This window comes from Oryctolagus cuniculus, chromosome 7 (genome assembly GCF_964237555.1).
Source record: "Oryctolagus cuniculus chromosome 7, mOryCun1.1, whole genome shotgun sequence".
Classification (NCBI taxonomy): Eukaryota; Metazoa; Chordata; class Mammalia; order Lagomorpha; family Leporidae; genus Oryctolagus; species Oryctolagus cuniculus.
The window spans coordinates 137,599,944-137,621,294 of NC_091438.1; the positions used below are offsets into that span (position 1 = coordinate 137,599,944).

General features: G+C 50.9%; 2 protein-coding genes and 1 pseudogene across 8 annotated transcripts in view; 2 read left to right on the top strand and 1 right to left on the bottom strand.

The window, feature by feature from the left end:
* ZMYM6 (zinc finger MYM-type containing 6) overlaps positions 1-6,892 on the top strand; it is a 46,616-nt gene extending 39,724 nt beyond the window's left edge. For all 6 annotated transcript variants that reach the window (XM_008273706.4, XM_051832156.2, XM_070078778.1 and 3 more), the window contains 2 exons: positions 2,821-2,965; positions 4,938-6,892. In XM_008273706.4, coding sequence (XP_008271928.1) covers positions 2,821-2,965; positions 4,938-6,769 — 1,977 coding nt within the window. In that variant the 3' untranslated portion in view covers positions 6,770-6,892. The remainder of the gene's footprint in view (positions 1-2,820; positions 2,966-4,937) is intronic.
* Positions 6,893-7,776: 884 nt separating this feature from the next.
* On the top strand, positions 7,777-10,111 carry TMEM35B (transmembrane protein 35B). Of its 2 annotated transcripts, XM_070078779.1 has the most exons (4): positions 7,777-7,965; positions 8,526-8,706; positions 8,851-9,029; positions 9,581-10,111. In XM_070078779.1, the coding sequence occupies exons 1-3, from the start codon at positions 7,861-7,863 to the stop codon at positions 8,979-8,981; spliced, it is 417 nt and encodes a 138-aa protein (XP_069934880.1). In that variant the 5' UTR covers positions 7,777-7,860; the 3' UTR covers positions 8,982-9,029; positions 9,581-10,111. The 2 variants fall into 2 exon arrangements, with proteins under 2 accessions (XP_069934880.1, XP_008271931.1); XM_008273709.4 differs by lacking the exon at positions 8,851-9,029 and having other exon boundaries at positions 7,784-7,965.
* Positions 10,112-20,542: 10,431 nt separating this feature from the next.
* LOC127487242 (RNA-binding protein 7 pseudogene) lies at positions 20,543-21,216 on the bottom strand (annotated as a pseudogene).
* Positions 21,217-21,351: the final 135 nt, after the last annotated feature.

Below are 21,351 nucleotides of genomic sequence, written 5' to 3' on the forward strand. Positions count from 1 at the left end.
TGCAGGGCCCAAGTACTTGGGCCATCCTCCACTGCACTCCCGGGCCACAGCAGAGAGCTGGCCTGGAAGAGGGGCAACCGGGACAGAATCCGGCGCCCCGACCGGGACTAGAACCCGGTGTACCGGCGCCGCAGGCGGAGGATTAGCCTAGTGAGCCACTGCGCCAGCCTCTGCTTGGTGTTTTGACTCGTGCAGAGGATCCCTGCTTGGATGTTTCCTCCACATCGTCGCCCTCCACTCCCTTCATGTTTCTTCCTCACTCTTCCCACCACCTAGAATTATACGTTATAGGTTTGTTTCACTTCTGTGTCTCCCTGTAGAATGTACAGGACTCTGTCTTATTTTCTGCTGCCTCCTCACGGCTTAGAACAGTGCCTGTCTTGGAGTAACCGTTCAGTAAATATTTACTGATTGAATAAACATGCTTTAAACACATTCTGTCTCTCTGTTGTTTATCCTTTAGCTTTGTTTCATAAAGACCTTTGTTTATACATTTTTTTAAAGATTTATTTATTTGAAAGTCAGAGTTACACAGAGAATAAAGGCAGAGAGAGAGAGAGAGGTCTTCAGTCCCTGGAGCCAGGAGTTTCTTCCAGATCTCCCACGCACGTGCACCGGCCCAAAGACTTGGGCTATCTTCTTCTGCTTTCCTGGGCCATAACAGAGAACTGGATTGGAATTGGAACAGCGGGGACTTGAACTGGTGCCTATGTGGGATGCCGGCACCGCAGGCAGCAGCTTTACCTGCTGTGCCACAGTGCCGGCCCTGTATAAATGTTACACATTTTGATGTAGCCAAACAATATAAAACTATATAGGATACTACCATTTGTGCTTTAAACACATGCATACAGCCTTTACTTATACATACAAGGTACTTCACAAACTTTGTGGAAAATGGAATTAAAAAGACAAGTTTGTTTTGGTGCAAAAAATTTTGAAATCCATACGTAGTTTTTTTGTTTGTTTGTTTTTTGACAGGCAGAGTTAGAGAGAGAGACAGAGAGAAAGGTCTTCCTTTTTCCATTGGTTCACCCCCCAAGTGGCCGATACGGCTGGCATGTTGCGGCCGGCGCGCTGCGCCGATCTGAAGCCAGGTCTCCCATGTGGGTGCAGGGCCCAAGGACTTGGGCCATCCTCCACTGCACTCCCAGGCCACAGCAGAGAGCTGGACTGGAAGAGGGGCAACCAGGACAGAATCCAGCACCCCAACTGGGACCAAAACCCGGGGTGCTGGCGCCGCAAGGCGGAGGATTAGCCTGGTGAGCCGCGGCACCGGCCTATACATAGTTTTTTAATAATTTGCATTTTTTTCATGATTTTTTTGAAGACTCGTGTATATTTCACATTTTTTTAAAAAAAATATACTTTAAAGAATTTTTTTTTCCTGGAGCCAGTGTTGTGGCATAGTGGGTTAAACTGCCAATTGCAGTGCTGGCATCCTGTATGAGCACCAGTTCAAGTCCTGGCTGCTCCACTTCCAATCCAGCTCTCTGCTATTGCACCTAAGAAATTAGTGGAAGACAGACCAGTGCTTGGGTCCCTGCCACCCATCTGGGAGATCTAGATGGAGTTCTAGCTCCTGGCTTAGGCCTGGCTCAGCCTTGGCTGTTGCAGCCATTTGGAGAGTGAACTGTTAGATGAAAGTTTTCTTTCTCTACTCCTCTCCCCCATAAATATGCCTTTCAGATAAATAAATAAATTTTAAAAATTAAAAAATTTTGGGGGCTGGCATTGTGGTATAGCTGGTAAAGCTACCACCTGCAGTGCTGTCATCCCATATGGGCGCTGATTCAAGTCCTGGCTGCTCCACTTCTGATCCAGCTCTCTACTGTGGCCTGCGAAAGCAGTAAGATGGTCCAAGTCCTTGGGCTTCTGAACCCACATGGGAGACCTTGAAGAAGCTCCTAGCTCCCAGCTTCAGCTTGGCATGGCTCCAGCCGTTGCGGCCATTCGGGGAGTGAACTAGTGGATGAAAGGCCTCTCTCTCTCTCTCTCTCTCTCTCTCTCTCTGCCTCTGCTTTTCTCTGTGTAACTCTGACTTTCAAATAAATAAATCTAAAAAAAAAAAAAATGAGAGAGAACTTCATCGAGTCCCTCACGTGGGTGGCAGGGATCTAAGCACTTGGGCCATCTGCTGCCTTCCCAGGCACGTCATCAGGAAGCTACATTGGAAGCAGAGTATCGAGGACTTAGCACTCAGACATAGGATGCTGGTGGTTTTTTAGCCTGCTCTGCTCTGACACAGGCCACCACCTCCCATCGTATTTTTAAGAAATTACCTTCTATAAAAACAAACAACCAAACATTATTTATTTGAAAGGTAGAGTTAAAAAGAGATATTGATCTTCCATCCACTGGTTTATTCCCTGAATGGCCACCATAGTCAGGGCTTGGCCAGGCTGAAACCAAGAGTCAGGAACTCCATCCATGTCTCCCATGTGGGTGGTAGGGACCTAAGCACTCAAACCATCATCGGGTGCCCTCCCAGGTGCATTAGTGGGGAGCTAGATAGGAAGTGGAGCAGCTAAGATTAAAATCTATACTTGAATAAGGGAGGCTGGTGTCTCAGGTGGCAGCTTACCACACTGCACCACAGCACCAGACCTGCAGAATTTTTTTTAAATCAATAAATGGAACTGATGCTGATTAGGAGAATTAGCAATTAGTGTCTGTTTTCCAAAATGGCTTTTTTATTGCACCCACTCTTTCAAAGGAATTATATTTCTCTTGATACATATTACTTTTCAATTAATAGCAATTATGGTCAGTGATAAAATACTAAAAATATGTTTGGTGTCTGAATTTGTTTTTCACCAGGAAAGTACACTAGCAGATACCCTAAAGCTCATGTCTTCCCAGCCTCTCATGGTCTTAAAGAACAAAGCCTTACTGTGCAAGCCTGTCACACAGACCAAGGCCACCTCCTGCAAGCCACACACACAGCACAAGGAATGTCAGGCAGGTATGTGTCCCTGTGCTGTCCCATGTGGAAAGTCTGTTTTCTGGTTCACTTTTTTTTTTTTTTTTTAAGAAAGGATAAGTTGACAATTCTTGAATATTCTTCAACCAAATGGCTTCAAATACATAATTTATCCTTTTATAATTATTGTTACTAGTTCTAATAACTACCAAGTTGAATCTGTATGCACACAAAGCATGTGTGGAGTAGGTGAGCATTTCTTAGACCTGTGCACTTGCAGTTCTCACGTGTGTAGACGAGCTACTCTAACTATGATACAGATTATAGTTAGAAGTATTGCTGACTTAACCTTGGGAATGTATTTTTTAAACACTGAATTCAATTTCAGGTTAATAAAAGTACACCTCATGTGCTTGAGGTGCTGTTGATCAGGAAAATCATTTGAGCTCATTGTTGAAAACGTGAAGCATTCCCCATCCATGTTGACTACTTTTAAATCCTCCCCTTATATTTTCAGTTACTTGAATAGCCAGCTCTGCCTAAATCATTTTTTATTTTTGTTTTTAATAATTTATTTCATAGAGTCTACTGTCTTTAACCACTTAGTCTATCAACACATAGTCAAGCTTTTTATATAGGGACTTTTCTTTTTATGGGAATGAAGGCGAATCCTGTCTTCCTTCCTCAGGAAATTACCCTCTTATAATCCCATTAAGACATACTTTTGTGTACACGAATTTATGTTACACATTCACATGTGGAGGGGAGTGGAATCTGTGGGTATGTGAACTCAGACTTCTTTGAACTTGCAGATTAAATATTGTATTGTTTTTATATACTGTTGTAAACGACTTTGTCATTTGACATTGCATTGAAAACATCATTCCACATCAGTATACATTTAAATATGCCTTGTGGTTCTTACTGGACAAAGATTCCAATATATGTAGCATAACCAACACCCTGTATATATATTTTAATTTTTATTTGTTTATTTGAGAGACAGGGAGCTACCATCTGCTGGCTCACTCAAATGCTTGCTTGCTTGCAACAGCTGGGTCTGGACCAAGCAGAAGCTGGGAGCCAGGAATTCAGTCTGGGTCGCCCACATTGAGGGGCAGGGACCCAACTGCTTGAGCCTTCACCTGCTGCTCCCCAGCATCTACATTACAGCAGAAAGCTAGAATCAGAGCAGAACCGGGACTGAAACCAGGCACTCTGGTATGGGATGTGCATGTCTCAGCTGCCCGGCCACATGCCTGCCTCAGGGTTCTGAATATTGTAAGCAGTGTTGTGCTCGGCTCTGTTAATGGATCTTTGTCTACTTGTCTGATTATGTCTTCAGGATAAATCCTAAGCAGTAGAATTACAAATTCAAAAGCCATCATAGATTTTTAAGGCTTTTGGTACCTGTTGCTAAATTGCCTTGTGAAAAGTTCTGTCAGTTATGCTCCAGTCAGCGGTGTTCGGGAAGATCTATTTCTTCACACCATCCCTGGTGCGTGGTGTTAAAATTAATAATTACTGCTTATATTTTCCCCAGTTTAATTTAGAAAAATTCCACCTTTCAGAGAGGTTGGAGCTACAGCACAGTGAGCACTAGTATGCTCCTTAGCTAGATTCCCAAAATGCTGACTCTTTTCCAAGATTAGATTTTTGTTCTGAATTGTTTGCAAGTAAAATAATTTATTCTTTTTTTAAAAAAATAATTTATTTTTAATTTGATAGTGTTCCGTGGATTTCCGCCCTAATCCCGATCATCTTATGGCTACTTAGGATTACTTACACATATATCACAACCTACTTTTTTTTAAGTCAGTTACCAAGCTTTGGGTAAAAGAGAAATTGTTTTTAGTGGCATTCTAGAAGTACTCTGGTTTGTGTTGAAACTAGTCTCTGCATCCTGATGAAAATAAATTGTTAACAAAATGTAAATTTTAAATATGTAAGAAAAACCATGAAGAACATTGTTCATTTGTTTTTGAAAATAACATGATTCAAATGTTCCATTTAGATTTACCTGTGCCTAATGAGAAAAATGAAGCAGAACTTGATTCTCCACCTGCGAAGAAGAAAAGAATAGGTTTTTTCCAGAAGTACGATGCAGAATATTTAAAAGTGGGTTTTATTATCTGTCCTGGATCCAAAGAAGGTTCACCACGGCCTCAGTGTGTCATTTGCGGAGAGATCTTACCCAGTGAAAGCATGAAGCCCGCAAATCTTTCTCATCATTTGAAGACAAAACATTCAGAATTAGAAAACAAACCAGTGGATTTTTTTGAACAAAAATCTCTTGAAATGGAATGTCAAAACAGTTCTTTTAAAAAATGTTTACTAGTTGAAAAGTCACTGGTGAAAGCTTCTTACTTAATTGCTTTCCAAATTGCTGCCAGCAAGAAGCCGTTGTCCATTGCTGAGGAATTAATTAAACCGTATTTAGTGGAAATGTGTTCGGAAGTGTTGGGTTCAACGGCTGGAGACCAAACGAAGAGCGTTCCTCTGACTAACAGTGCCATCGGGCACCGGATGGACGAGCTGTCTGCCGACGTTGAAGACCAGCTGATCGCCAAGGTCCGGGGCTCGCCGTGGTTCGCCCTCCAGGTAGACGAGTCGGCGGAGATCTCAGACGCCCCCCTGCTTCTGTGCTACATCCGTTTCATTGATCATGATTGTAAAGATATAAAAGAAGAGTTACTGTTTTGCCTTGAGATGCCTTCTCAGATGACTGGTTTTGAGATGTTTGAACTCATAAATGCCTACATCGGCAGCAAAGCTCTGAACTGGAAACACTGCGTTGGTCTCTCTGTGGACGGGGCTGCGAGCGTGACTGGCAGGTGTGCTGCTTTAAGGGCAAAAATTCGAGAAGCCGCCTCGGACAGAGTGGCGTTTACACCTTGTTTTCTTCACCGTGAACGTCTAGCTGCAGAAGAGTTGTCCCCAGGCTTACACAAAACTCTTTTGCAGGCGGCACAGATGTTGAGTTTTGTCAAGAGCAATGCGTTGAATTCACGCATGCTGACAATTCTGTGTGAAGAGGCGGGGTCTCAGCACATGCACTTACCGCTTCCTGCTGAAGTGCGCTGGGTGTCGAGAGGGAGAAGCTTAACAAGGTTATTTGAATTACGGCATGAAGTTGAAATATTTTTAAATCAAAAGCATTCAGATTTAGCCAGGCATTTTCGTGATGAGGAATGGGTTGCAAAACTGGCCTACTTAGCAGATGTCTTTTCATTTATCAGTGAATTGAATTTAAGTCTCCAGGGGACTCTGACCACTGTCTTCAGTTTGTATAATAAAATCGAGGTGTTTAAGAAAAAGTTAAAAACGTGGTTGAGGCGCGCACAGGAGAATGATTACGACATGTTCCCTTCGTTCTCCGAGTTCCTGCACTCATCAGAGTCAAACACGGGAAGCATCCCAGGCATCATTTTTGAGCACCTGCTAGGACTTTCTCAGATGCTCGAAGCTTGTTACCCGGCAGCGGAAGACTTTCGTTCAGGAAACTCGTGGGTCGTGAACCCTTTCCTGAAACACCAAAACAATCATCTCACCCACGGGGAGGAAGAAAAACTCACACGGCTATCTTCAGATTCAGGGTTACAGTCAGTATTTAAATCAACGCCTCTCACTCAGTTTTGGATAAATGCAAAGGCAAGTTACCCAGAACTCCATGAAAAGGCAATGAAGTTTTTGTTACCTTTTTCGACTGTATATTTATCTGACGCTGCCTTTTCAGCTTTGACTGAGTCCAAACAAAGAAATCTGTTGGTTTCTGGCCCTGCCCTGAGACTTGCAGTCACGTCTTTAATTCCAAGGATAGAAAAGTTACTGAAGGACAAAGAATAGCAACGTGTATATTTGCTTATCATCAAAGGCTCTAATTTTGCGTTAAATTTTGTATAAGTACCCTAAAATATAATTTCCTAATGTGGATTTGTGCTTCCAGTGATTAAATAAGTGTTTTAATAACTTTTCCTTTTTCCCTTGTGGAGGAGTTTAATAGTTGTGCATTTGTGCATGATTACATAAACCCTTTGTAACCCACCGTAGAGAATTCAGTGTTTGCTAAGTCTGGATGAGTGGCAGAGCGCAGGTGATGACGCAGTAGCACCACCTGGAAGCACATGGGACCGCAGTCTCGGGCCAGCTAAGAGAGGCACAGCAGCAGGGGAGTCCGGGGTCCTTGCCCGGGGTGGCCCACTAATCAGGGCCAGACAGGAAGTACATGAGGCTTTGCTGGCCACTGTTGCAGCTACTCAGCCCACACACAAACGAGTGTGGCTGCCACAACCCAACTTTATTTAGGAACACTGGCATAGGAGTTTAATTCAGATTTTCATGGGTCACGAAAGCGCCTTTTTAATCATTAAAAAAATAAGAGGTGGGGGGCAAGTAACAAAGCCCAGACAGCTGCCCGGTGTGGTCAGCCCATCCCCACCAACCCCGCGCAAGAGCAGGTGGCTGGGGAAAGGCGCTCACCTCCTGGCCGAATCTCCAAACACCTTTCACATTTTCATTTCATCCCAGAGGGATCAGAGGGGAAAGACCTTCCCGGCGAAGACAGAACAGGACAACTTAACAATGACTGGTTATTGATCTGTTACTAATAATAAGTTAATTTACAAATGACTTTCTAAGCTCTTAAGCTACAACCTCGGCAGAACTGGTCAGGCCTGGTCCCATTTACAGATGCAGACAGGGAGGCCCCAGGGGGTCGGGCGGCACCTGCAGGGACAGCTGATGGGAACTCCTCGGGACCCAGGGGCTGGGCCGGCCGCTCACAGCCAGTGGGCGCCCGGGTCCTGCGGGGCGAGGGGAGGAGGCCGCGGCCCGGGCCTTCCGGGCGCCTTGCGGGGAGGAAACGAGCCGGGGGCGGGTTCTCAGCGAGCCCGGCCCTCGGGCGACGGAGCGCGGCTTCCCGGAGGCCGAGCGCGGCCATGGCGCTCATGCTGGCGGCGCTCCGCATCCTGCTGGGCGGCTTCTTCATGCTCACCGGGGCCGCCAAGCTCTCGCCCGTCGCGGCCCCGGTGTCGCAGCAGTTGGTGAGCGGCGCGCGGCGCTGAGGCCTGGGGCTCTCCCCGGAGCCAGGGGGCGGAACCTCTTCTTCCGGTGGGCCTGGGTGGCCTCAGGCACCAAGTGAGCGGGAGGTGGGAGCTGCTCCCCGCATTTGGGGGGCGGAGAGAGGTTTGTGAGACCGGTCCAGGCAGCTCTGGCCTGCAGGTAAACCTGTTTGCTGAAGGCTCTGCAAAGGGCCAAGAAGCCGGACCCACACGGGACACCGGCCCAGCTCAGAATCCAGAGTGGGCCGGGGAAGCCTGGAGGCCACCTGTCAGCCCGCGCAGGCATTTGCCCAGCCCGGCCAGGAAGCCAGGCCTCCCCTCTTCCCCTCTACCCCTGGCCTAGGTGGGTGTGGGTGAGCCGCAGGGCGGAGAGGAGGAAGCAAGCGCACAGGTGCGGAGCACAGAGCTGGTTCCTGGTTCCAGGGCTCTGCTCCTCTCCCGGCTGTTGCTTTGTCGCGGGGAGCTGAAGGTGCAGCCGTGCGGCCTCTGGGCTGTGCCCCGCGGTGGGTGTGTGGCTGATGGGCATCTCCTGCCACCCCTAGAAAGTCCTGTTCACACGGTTTGCCGAGGTGTGCCCGCTGAAGTTGTTTGGCTACCAGCCAGATCCCAGGAGCTACCAGACCGCCGTGGGCTGGCTGGAGCTGCTGGCTGGGGCGCTGCTGGTCGCCGGCCCACCGCTGCTGCAAGGCATCAGTACCTTGCTCCTGATCTTGCTCATGATGGGTAAGGGGGCCAGCTGGCCTGGGCACAGGGGTCTCCTGGGGAAGAATGACGGAAAGAGCTGGCTGTTCTCCCTCCCGCTGGCCACCCGCCTTGTTTCTCTGGGACTTCTCCCGAGCGCTTCCTGCCCTGCTGCGGTTTCCACAGCCTTCAGACTTGGACTGTGCTGTTGCGACTTCACCTGTGCGACACTGGCCCGCGTCGGGCACAGCTTCTGCCTCATCCCTTCCAGTGGCTGTGTAGTTGTGTGGATGTGGCCGTGCACCCAGAGCTCCTAGTCCTCCCTCCACACACCCACTCCTGGGGTGAAGGATTGGAGCAGCCACGTAGGTGTCTGGCAGGTGGAGATGGGGAGTGGGGAAGCTGGGGCCCCTCCCAGCAGCTCTACCCACAGGTGCACAAGGCCAGCTGCTGCCTCAAAGGCCACGCACCCTCAGCCTGTGCCACCACCACCAGCCGCCCTCCAGGCTTGCTTTCCATGTCAGGAGCCTCCCTCATTTTCAGGTCTTTCCTGTACCTCCACCGCCAACTCCTGGGCCTCCTTCCAGGAAGTAGAGGTCTGGGAGAGGGGAGGATCAGGGAGAATTTGCTCCCCAGACTCCCTCTTTCCTGCCTCGGCCCCTGTCCTGTTTGGGTCGTTTCTATTTCTGAGGGCCCACATTAGTTGAAGAGACTCCTGACTCCTGCTCCTGCTTTTTCTGGGAGGCCAGAGATGAGTGTGGCTGGTTTGGGTGTGTGTGTGTGTGTGTGTGTGTGTGTATGCGTGCGCTGGGGTTGGGGGGCCTAGGCTGCCGAGGGTCAGCTCAGGCCGGACAGCCCTGAGCTCCTGGCGATCCTGGCACCCAGGAGGCCTTAGGGACCTCACTTTCTATCCCAGGGGCCATCTTCACTTTGGTGTCTCTGGAAGAATCCCTGAGCACCTGCATCCCGACCCTCGTCTGCCTGGGGCTCCTGCTGCTGCTGGATGCCTGCCGGCTCTTAGCCCAACCCCAGCAGGCACTCAGACCCAGCAGGAAGAAGACGGCGGCTCCGCGCGCGTTCAGGGAATCATGGGAGTAGAGGCTCTGCCTGATCGCGCCGTGCCACCCTCACAGCAGGAACATGGGACAGAGTCTGCTCCTTGTTACAAATATGCCCAAGGCCACTGGTGTGGAAAGAGACATCTCGTCTACCTGGCCCTGCACACTTGAACTTTACTGTTCTCTGTGGAGTACATGTTACATGGACTCACATTCCTCTTGTCACGTGAAACAAGCACCCCGAATAACCACCTTAAATCCCTTGGTATAACTGTACCGTTCAACTTTTTTCCTGTGCCTTTATACAGATAGGTATTTTTTTAAGGAAGGTGAAGCCATTATATCCCACTTCATTATCCACTTTTAAAGCCTAATACACTGCTACTGCATGTGGTGTCTGGTTTGTCTCATTGGCGGGAATGGCTACCTGGAATTCCACTGTAAGGATGACCCGCCACGTGTTCGTACCCCGCCCCCCTGGGAGAACATTTGGGTTGTTGCAAGGTTTTGTGGTCGTAAACCTCACAGTGAGTCACCTTTGCGTGTGTCCTTTCCGTACCAGTGAAGGAGCCAGTTCAAATGGCATGCACGTTTTCAAGGTTTTTAAAGCACATTTGAGGTTTATGTATTGACTATGGCAGTCTTTAGGCACCTGCTTCTGCCCGAGCCCTTCCAAGCCCAGTGAGGGGCTCACCGCTCCCACCTTAGATTTGCGGAATTATCAAGGGTGGCACTGAGTCGTGGTTCCTTCCAGCCCTGAGCCCGTCGGCCTGTGGTGGGGAGGTGTGGCACCCAGTCCGTTACTCCTGCCCCTCCTCCTTGGAGGTGGGGAGGCCTCCAAGCCCGTGGGGCGGCAGGACCGGAAGCCGGGGGAGCCCCAGAGGCCTTTGGCGGTGAGAAGGGAGTGTGTTTGTGGTAGGTTTTGAGGGATGGTGGACAACATGGCAGGGCACCATCTTCACCGTAGCCCCCTGGGGGCTTTTGGGAAGTAATGTGCCTCCCAAGAGGGAAAACTGTGAAGAAATGGAGTTCATTTATTTCTATAACCATTCCGGCCACCAGCCTACAAGTTGCTCTGCGGGTAGGGAGGCTGGCTTTGGGAGCCCTCGGGAATGGGTACCCCGGCTCTGACGCAGACTCCGTGACGCTCGCAGCTGATCCGCTCTTCTCGTGTCTAAAGCAGTGATGCAGACTGCCCACAGCAGGGTACGTGGCGATCTGGCTAGAACCCAGGACACGTGGCTGGGCTCCAAGCTGGAGGGATGCCTCACCCGAAGAGGCCCCGGTACAGTGCGGCCGCGGTGTTGGTTAATTTGGCTGCTTGCTGACAACATCAAGGACCAGCGTTCGTTCGTTCTTTCTTTCTTTCTTTTTTTTCTTTTTGACAGGCAGAGTGGACAGTGAGAGAGAGAGACAGAGAGAAAGGTCTTCCTTTTGCCGTAGGTTCACCCTCCAATCGCGCTGATCCGAAGCCAGGAGCCAGGTACTCCTCCTGGTCTCCCATGGGGTGCAGGGCCCAAGCACTTGGGCCATCCTCCACTGCACTCCCAGGCCACAGCAGAGAGCTGGCCTGGAAGGGGGGCAACCGGGACAGAATCCGGCGCCTGGACCAGGACTAGAACCCGGTGTGCAGGCGCTGCAGGCGGAGGATTAGCCTAGTGAGCCGCGGCGCCGGCCCAGCGTTCTTTCAACTTTCTGCTCTGCTGCTGTCAGTTTATTTGCTATTCTCCTCAGAGCTGCAAAATAGCTGCAGCGACTCCAGATGGCACATTTGTGCCTGACATCCACAGGTGAAGAAAGGGCTCTTTAAAGACCTTGGATGGCCCTCAGATCTCATTGGTCAGACATATGTCACATTTCCGCCCGTGGACCAATCACCAGCAAGGAGAATGGAATTCCCAGCCCGGACATAGACTAGCTGAGATTTGCTCATGGCTGGCTGACAAGGAAGACAGGAGCGGGTAGGCAGTAGTTTCTGCCACTTGCCTAGCTCATTTGCAAATATGGGTAAGAGTGACTACTTCATAGGCTGGCATGGAAGAAGTGGTCAGTACACAGCGGGTATTATTAAATATCCATTTGTTCTGGGGATGAGGAAATGGACTTGGAAGGCGCCAGTGCCTGTGTCAGACCTGGCACTTGAGCTAAGGCCTGTCCTTGCACCTGCTGCCCAAGCTGGAAGTGGGCAGGGACAGCACCTGGGGTGGCCCGTCCAGCATGATTACACCTGCCCTGCTTCCCAGAATGCCCCTCTGTGTGGACACTTTGAAGCCCACGTAAGTAGAGCTTGGCACCCCCGGGACCCTGGCTACTCTCTTCACTACTCCCAGGATGCCACAGCCAGCCTGTCTCCAGCCAGGACTGTGAGCAGAGGCGCGGACAGCTGGCGTTGCCTGGAGGGCTCTGAGGCTTTGCCTGTACGCCAGTGAGCAACTGGCACACTCCTCTCCCCAGACACCACAGCCAAGCCACAGGAAAAGCAGCGCGCCGCGGGAGCGGGCTGGTGCCTGGTGTGTGTGCGGTGGGGAGTTGGGATTGACAAGATTGACAGTGCCTGGAGCCCCAGCCGTGGCTCCCCAGCAGCCCCGGGGAGAAGCCAGGCCGCAGAAAAGAGCGCCACTCACCCAGGTCAGCTCAGAGCCACGCTGCTTAGCAGCCTGGCCTCCCTGATCCCTCTCCTCCCCCAAGTGCTGAAGACCCCCCTGCCCTGTAACGACAGTCCCTCTCCCCGGGGGCCCTCTTGTACCCTGGATCCTCAGCCCCTCCAGCTGTTGGGCCCATTCATGTCATGTCCTGGGCCCAGCCCACTGATGGGTCTGGAATGTGGGCGTGGGAGGGGATTCTGCTGTCTCCACCTTTTTTTTTCTTTTTAAGATTTTATTTATTTATTTGAGAGGTAGTTACAGAGAGAAAGAGAGAGAGCCAGAGATCCCATCCGCTGGTTCACTCCCCAAATGGCTGCAACGGCCAGAGCTGGGCCGATCTGAAGCCAGGAACCAGGAGCTTCTTCCAGGTCTCCCATGTGGGTGCAGGGACCCAAACACTTGGGCCATCTTCCACTGCTTTCCCAGGCCATAAGCGCAGAGCTGGATCGGAAGAGAAGCAGCCGGGACTTGAACCGGCACCCATATGGGATGCTGGCATGCAGGCGGAGGCTTAGTCTACTACGCCAGCCCCTGTCTCAGCTTCTTCTTCTTCTTTTCTTTTTTCTTTTTTCTTTTTTTTTTTTTTTTTTTTTTTTGTAAGGCACTTGCTTCTTAAAGCCAGGACCTGAGAGAGCCCCAGCAGCCAGAACAGCAACAGGGAAGAGAGGACCAATCTGGTGGGAATATAGGGTGAGGTTCAGACTGGGGGGTCCCTGGGGGCTGTAGAGCCACTCAGGATTCCAGGAAGGACTGGAGCCCCAAAGGCTCAAAGGCAGAAATGCAGATTTCGGAAGTGGACACCCGAGGGGTGCATCCGTGTTAAAACAGCAGGGGGCTGGTGCCCCCCCCCCCCGCCGCATACACCCCCCTTGGGGGGAGGGTAGGAATTGGGCCAGATGTTTTTGTGGTGTTGTGTGTGCTGGGGGCATCTGTGTCTCTGACACCGTGTGTGTGTGGGGGGGGTGGTGGTGGTGGTGGGGTGGTGGGTGTGGTCTGTACACATTCATCTGTGCACTGCTGGAAAGGGAAGGGAGCTAACAGTTATGAAGCATCTCCCCAGTGTCAGCCACGGGGCTCTGAGTTTTACTTATGTTTCCTCGTCATCCCTGCAACAGCGCTGCGAGGTAGGTATTTTACAGCACCAAGACAGGCTCAGTGAAGCTGAGTAATTTGCCCAAGGCCACATGGCAAAAAAAAAAAAAAAAAAAAAAAAAAAATTGTGGATCTAGAAGCTGGGTCGGCTTCCCAGGCCCGTGCTCTTTTTGTTTGGCTGCCGGAGGTTTCCACCCTGACTCGGGGCTCCTCTGTGGCCGGCAGGGGCAGGAAAAGGGCCGGTGCTGCGATGGAGCAACTGCCTGCGACCCCCACGGCTCACATCAGCCTGCCAGTGTGAGCCCCGCCCCTGTGCCAGCTTTGATCTGGCTCCCTGCTAATGCATCCTGGGAGGCAGTGAATGGTGGCCCAGGTGCTCAGGCCCTGCCACCCTCATGGGAGACCCAGGTAGAGTTCAGACTCCTTGGTCCAGTCCTGGCTGGCAAGGTCATTTGGGGAGTGAACCAGCGGATGGAAGGTGTCTCTCTCTGCCTCTCCCAGCCTCTCGGTAGCTCTGTCTTTCTAGCAGATGAAATTAAAAGCAGGGCCGGCACCGTGGCTCACTCGGTTAATCCTCCACCTGTGGCGCCGGTTCTAGTCCTGGCTGCTCCTCTTCCAGTCCAGCTCTCTGCTGTGGCCCGGGAGTGCAGTGGAGGATGGCCCAAGTGCTTGGGCCCTGCACCCCATGGGAGACCAGGAGGAAGCACCTGGCTCCTGGCTTTGGATCAGCATAGTTCCGGCCGTAGCGGCCATTTGGGGGGTGAACCAACGAAAGGAAGACCTTTCTCTCTGTCTCTCTCTCTCTCACTGTCTAACTCTGCCTGTCAAATAAATAAAAAAATAAATTAAAAGCAAACAAATATTTAGCTACAACAAAGAGGCGAGTGAAGAGGAGACAGGCCTGGAAGCTGGAGAGAGGTGAAACCTTTGCAGCCCTGCCAGGGAGCTGCAGGCGAGGGCCTTGGCCAGGGCAGGGCCCAGGTGGCTGTGCACCGGGCTGCACCTTGGGGACTGCAACACATGGCCATTCCTCCACTCCTGCTTTGCTCCCTCCCCCTCCCAGCCTGGGTGGCACTAGGAAGGGCCCTGGGGCTGTTTCTAGGAGTGGTTTCCAAGTGGGCTGCCTGCACAGGGCTGTGCCCCTACACAGCTGAACCCTCCTCCATCTGTGACCACCACCCCCACCCTCCCTGGTCACCAGGGCTGGAGACTCCTGCCTGCCTCTTCCCCATTTCCCAGGGCTCACAGTCAGGAAGTCTGGAGTCCACCTCCTGTTCACAACCCGCAGCTGCAGGCCACGTTCCTGCCCCTCTCTCAAGGAAGTCTTCTTACCTCTGTGGTCCCCTCCCAGCAAGGGCTGAAGAAGAGGGGGCAGGGCAGGAAGAGGTGGGTTGGGGGCTTCTCTGGTGCTAGCCTCCCCAGCAGCCTCTTCCTCTCCCCATTGCAAGGTCAGTGATGAAGAGCAGTGTTGGAGACCTTGGTGCTGGCCGCTGTAGCCCCTGGGATGACCTTGACCGCTTCATCGTGGTGACTGAGGCTGATCGCTGCATGTGCACCTGCTCAGCCTGGCTCTAGCCGGCGTGCTCTGCTGCTGCGGCTCACCTACTACTTCCAAGAGAGGCTACTGACTTGCTCACCTGAGCGGCCGCGGCCTTCGGGGCGCTCGGCAGCCTGTGCCTCTGCGGTGGGTGCGGTACGCGGGCTCCGCTCTGCGTAGGGCGGTGGGGGGTGGGGGGAGGAGGGCCTCTCGCAGGGCACCCCTGCCCTGGTGGGGTGGTCTTTTTCGCTGTCTTTGCGAGCCTGGGCCTTGCTCCCAGCCGCCCGTACCCGCGCGTGCCAGGACCGTGGCGCAGGCGCTGTTGCTGGCCTCTGGCCTCTGCCTGTGGCCTCACACCTGCTGCTGGCGCCTGGGGCGCTGGACGTACTCCTCCCACTCATCTACTACTTCTCCCGGCCACTGGGCACTGAGCTGTAGCATGGGTCAGGGGCACCCGCGGGCATGGGCCGACTCGACTTCCTCCTGGGCAGGTTCTGGGCCTCTTGGCCTGCGTCACAGCCTCGATTCCAATCCTGTGCAACCCCTCACTCGCCGTGCAGCTGTGCACCTCTGGGTGCGTCCGTGGCCACGGGCTGGGACGTTCTTTGTAACCCGGTGCTCCCACAGCTCTGCTAGCTTTGGGATGCAAATAACACACCCATGTTTGTACAGCCCTTGGGTTAAAACCTAAGTGCCTCAACATGACTGACAAGGCCCTTCCTAGTCCAGTGCCTGTTTCCCTTCCGGCCTCACCCTGTATTGCCCCTGCGTCTCTGCAGATTCAGTCACCTTCCTCGGTCCCTCCAACCTGCGACGTTCCTGCCCATCGAAGATTTGCACCTGCAACCGTTAAGCTGCCACTTGGGGTGCCTGCATCCCAGATTGCAGTGCCTGGCCACAGGCCCAGCCTCTCCGCTTCTGATCCAGCTGCCTGCTAAGGCACCTGGGAGGCAGCAGATGATGGCTCAAGTTCTTGGGTCCTTGCCATGCACAAGCGTGGCCCAGATGGAGTTCCTGGCTCCTGGCTTCAGCTTGCCCCAGTCCTGACTGTTGGAGACACTTGAGGGATGAACCAACGAATGGAAGATTTCTGTCTTTTCCCTCTCTCCGCCACTCTACCTTTCAAAAAACAAAAAAACAAAACTTAACACCCCTACCCCCTTATCCCAACAAATCTTTGCCTCTGACATGGCCAGGATGGTCTCTCCCTCTTCTTGTCTCAGTTAATTTCTCCTCAGGGGCTGGCACTGTGGAGTAGCAGGTACGCCGCCTGCAGTGCTGGCATCTCATATTGGCACTGGTTCAAGTCCTGGATGCTCCACTTCCAGTCCAGCTCTCTGCTATGGCCTGGGAAAGAGTAGAAGATGGCCAAGTCCTTGGGCCCCTGCACCCACGTGGGAGACCTGGAAGAAGATCCTGGCCTCGAATCGGCACACCTCCGGCTGTTGTGGCCAGTTGGGGAGTGAACCAGCAGATGAAAGACATCTCTTTCTCTCTCTGTCTCCTTCTCTCTCTATGTAACTCTGACTTTCAAATAAATAAATAAATCTTTTTAAAAAAATTTCTTTGTTTCTCAATTCCTCAAAAGTAACTTACTTTAGAGAAGCCTTTCTTGGCTAGCAACACACACACACACACACACACATACACACACACACAGAGTTCTTTTCGCAGCTGTAATCAAGCAATTAATTGGGTAATGTGCTTTTTTCTTCTCTTGCCAGAATGTATCTACCTTGATCCATAAGAAACTGCCTCTTTTGGAGGTGCCCAAAGATTGAATATTGGCGATTTTATTTTCACATGATTCTGCTTCATGAATTCCGCGTCTGCCTTGCTCGCGGCTGTATCTCCTGCGCTTGGTCCTGTGCGTTGCCTATAGTGCGAGCTCAGTGTGTCTGACGAGTGAACGAAGGCTGAGGATCGTCAAAGCTCTTAAGCACTCGGGCACTCCGGGCGGCTGGTTTCCTCGAGTGTTTCTGGCGTTTTCCAAGCTTGTCTTGCCCCTGTGTGTTCCTGACCCAGGCCTGATGATCGCTGCCTTTTTGCTGGATTCCTGCGGCTCTGCCATCACCTACACTGTGCGCAGGCTCCTGGGGCAGGTCCTGGTGCTAACCAAGCCGGAGACCCAGCCTGCTGGTGGCTAAGTAGGGATTGGCCGGCCCTGCTGCCTTCAGCTCCAGCTGACCGGGGCCTCTCGCAGGTGCAGATCCCCGCTGAGGGCTCTGGCCCCCAGTGCTTCGATAGCTCAGCAGTCCGGCCCCTCTCCAGGGCAACAGAACCACACTCTCTGCTCAGCCACGCCTGCTGGCATCTCCAGGAGTTAGAGCTCGGGGAGCCAGTGGCATGGTCATGCAGCAGACTGGACTGGTCAGGCAGGGCCTGTCCCATCGGCCACCCTGTGCTACCTCCCTCCGGGTACTACTGCTGAGTTACCTTCTGATGGTACATTTCATAAATACCTTCTTTTCTTTATAATACATTATCTTTCACTGTCCCTTTATTCCTTCTTTAACATTTTTTCTTTTATGTTTTAAAAGTATTCATTGCTCATGAAAGTAAATTCAAAACTGTAGAGAAAAATGTAAACTAGAAAGTGAAGAGAGCCAGTGCTGCGGTGTAGAGGGTGGGGCTGCCACCTGCAGTGCTGGCATCCCATGTGGGCGCCATTTCGAATCCTGACAGCTCCACTTCTGATCCAGCTCTCTGTTATGGCCTGGGAAAGCAATGGAGGATGGCCTAGGTCCCTGGGCCCCGGCACCCACCTGGGAGGCCTGGGGGAGGTTCCTGGCTCCTGGCTCCTGGCTCCTGGCTTCAGATCAGCGCAGCTCCAGCCTTTGCAGCCAGTTGGAGAGTGAACCAGCAGATGGAGGACCTCTCTCTCTCTCTCTCTTTTTTTTTTTTTATTTTTTTATTTATTTATTTATTTTTTTTTTTGACAGGCAGAGTGGACAGTGAGAGAGAGAGACAGAGAGAAAGGTCTTCCTTTTGCCGTTGGTTCACCCTCCAATGGCCGCCGCGGCCAGCGCGATGCGGCCGGCGCACCGCGCTGATCCGATGGCAGGAGCCAGGAGCCAGGTGCTTTTCCTGGTCTCCCATGGGGTGCAGGGCCCAAGCACCTGGGCCATCCTCCACTGCACTCCCTGGCCACAGCAGAGGGCTGGCCTGGAAGAGGGGCAACCGGGACAGAATCCGGCGCCCCGACCGGGACTAGAACCCGGTGTGCCGGCGCCGCAAGGCGGAGGATTAGCCTAGTGAGCCGCGGCGCCGGCCTCTCTCTCTCTCTCTTTCACTGCCTCTCTACCTCTCCTTTTCTCTCTGTGTAACTGTGACTTTCAAATAAATAAATCTTTATTTTATTTTATTTTTAGATTTACTTATTTATTTTAAAGTCAGAGTTACACGCAGAGAGAAGGAGAGAGGAGAGAGAGAGAGAGAGGTCTTCCATCTGCTGGTTCACTCCCCAGTTAGTCATAACGGTCGGAGCTGTGCCGATCCGAAGCCAGGAGCCTCTTCCAGGCCTCCCATGCAGGTGCAGGGGCCTAAGGGCTTAGGCCATCCTCTACTGCTTTCCCAGGCCATAGCACAGAGCTGGATTGGAAGTGGAGTAGCTGGGTCTCAAACTGGTGACCATATGGGGTGCCAGCACTGCAGGTGGTGGCTTTACCTGCTATGCCATAGTGCCAGCCCCAAAAAAGAAATCTTAAAAAAAAGAAAGAAAGAAAGTAAAGGTCCCAGGGCCGACACTTTGGTACAATGGGCTAAGCCTCCACCTGTGGTGCCAGCATCCCATATGGGCACTGGTTTGAGTCCAGACTACTCCACTTCTGATCCAGCTCTCTGCTATGGCCTGGGAAAGCAGTAGAAGATGGCCCAAGCCCTTGGGCTCCTGTACCCACATGGGAGACCTGGAAGAAGCTCCTGGTTCCTGGCTTCAGATTGGATTAGCTCCAGTGAGTAAGGCCACTTGGGGAGTGAACCAGCGGATGGAAAACCTCTCTCTCTCTCTCTCTCTCTCTCTCTGCCTCTGCCTCTGCCTCTGCCTCTCTGTAACTCTGCCTTTCAAATAAATAAATAAATCTTTTTCTTTTTTTGGTTTTGTTTTGTTAATACATTAAAAAACAACATAGTACAAAAGTGGTATTAAAAGGATCCAATTCTTTAAGGAATTAATTTTTATAAGCAATTCAGTAATAGAAGAACAACTACATTTTGATGCATAAGAATTCAAAAAATTTTGATGCACAAGATTCAAAAAATTTAAAATCAGCAAAGTGTTTAAATTCTTCCCAATGTTCAAGAAAAAAAAGAAAATGTACAATCTCCATAACAAAATGTGTCCTTGTATGCACATCCTGGATACTCTGAAATGTTACATTTTTTAAAAAAAATGTGTATTTATTTGAAAGGCAGAGTTACAGAGAGGCAGAGAGAGAGAGAGAGAGAGAACTCTTCCATCTGCTGGTTCACTCCCAAAATGGCTGCAATAGCCTGAGCTGAGCTGATCTGAAGCCAGGAGTCTCCCATGTAGGTGCAGGGGCCCAAGGACTTGGGCCATCTTCTGCTGCTTTCCCAGGCCACAGCAGAGAGCTGGATTGGAAGTGGAGCAGCCGGGACTCGAACCGGCGCCCATATGGGATGCCAGCACTGCAGGCAGTGGCTTTACCTGCTACACCTCAGCACCAGCCCCAGATGTTAAAATTTTTAAAGTTTGAGACATACAAGGCAGCACTTAAATTCTTCATGGATGTTTTGTCCAGTAAGCATTTTTTCAGTCAAACACTTTACCCTTTTATCTATGAATTGACATGTTTTTCTTCCTGAGAAAGCGAATTTATATTAACACTGTTAACTTCTAATGTAAAAATATACGAGATGCTCAACTTCCTATGTGACTTCAGTCGTACATCAAACGTGATTTATTGAATAAATTCCAAAGCTTTAGAATGACGTAGGGTGTGTTGATTTACACTTATGTGTTCAATTAGGATGAAACTGAAAGAGCACATCACAGAATTTATACTTAAATTTTCTAAGTTATGCAATATGATTTATCCCCAGAGTTAACCATTAAGCTTCATCAAATAAAATGTTAATAAAGTGAATCACTGAAAAGTCATGCCTTCTAATTTATTACCATAATCCTGATAGCCATTTCAGATGACGGATTTGCATATTTTCTTTCATACACACCAAAATCTGATTCACTAACAAGAAATTTCTTGCAATACAAAGGCATAACAGATAATTAAAATATTTGCTTTATAATTCAAACAATCTATGTAATCCGCCCTCCCTAACCTGTGTAAAATGATGCAGCATTTTCTTTTGCCTAAAACTCTGGGGTGAAAGGTTACTGATGTACTACAAGTGGAACCACAGTCCTCCTTCCTGTATTAAATTGCAACTAGCAGCTTTAAAAAATTATAAAGAAAGTTGGCAACTTGTAAAGCTGCTCTATACAGTTTCTAAAAAAAATAGCTCCAGAGCAACTTGGTCAAAAGTGCCTAAAATGACCCTATGACACAAGGTCCTTTTAACACTCGTTAGTGTCGAGATGAACGCCATTTCCTTCGCTACCACTGTCTCTCCTGTTATCACAGTCTTGGCTCCAGCCTTTGTGGCTCCTGTCTCCACAGCAGCCGTGGCCACAGCTCTGACCCTGCTGCCTGGGGTGAGAATCCCGGCTGGTGTGTCCTGGCGCCCCTGGGAGCCAGAAGACCGGCTGCAAGGATGAGCCTAGGTGAAAAGCCTGACTGATCCACACCTGGAGACCCAGATTTCCCACCATGTGACATCTGTCTGCAAATGTCATCCTTCCCTGCTGGCCTCTGATAGTTTTCCGGAGAAGAGAAAGTCCTCTGGCTCATCTGTGCCGATGGAGCCTCATTATCCACAGCCCTTTCGTAGCTGCTGCTGCGGGATGTGGAGGTAGGGCTTGAATTTCCAGCCCGATGCCGGGGCTGTGACACTGTGACATCCTGCGAGGCACCTCTGCCTCCTGATCTGAACTGAATTTTGATGGGCCTTCCAAAAAGTCCGATTCCGTGAAGTAGATTCATTGCATAAGGAACGGACACCTCGTGTTTGAAATTTGCAAATGTGAACGCTGTGGTTTACCATCACCTTTGGTACTGGCCCAGCCTGGCGGAAAAGCTCCAGTTTTAGTCTCAATGTCGCCCACAAAGGGAGTGATTGCCTCTGTGGCCGCTGCTCCCATCTCAGGGTCGCCCCCACCCAGCCCAGGCCCAGGGATCCCAGCCGATGCCCCCACTAAGAAATAAGTCTCTTACAAAAAATAAATAAATAAATAAATAAATAAATAAATAAATAAAGGTCTATCAGTGATAGCCTC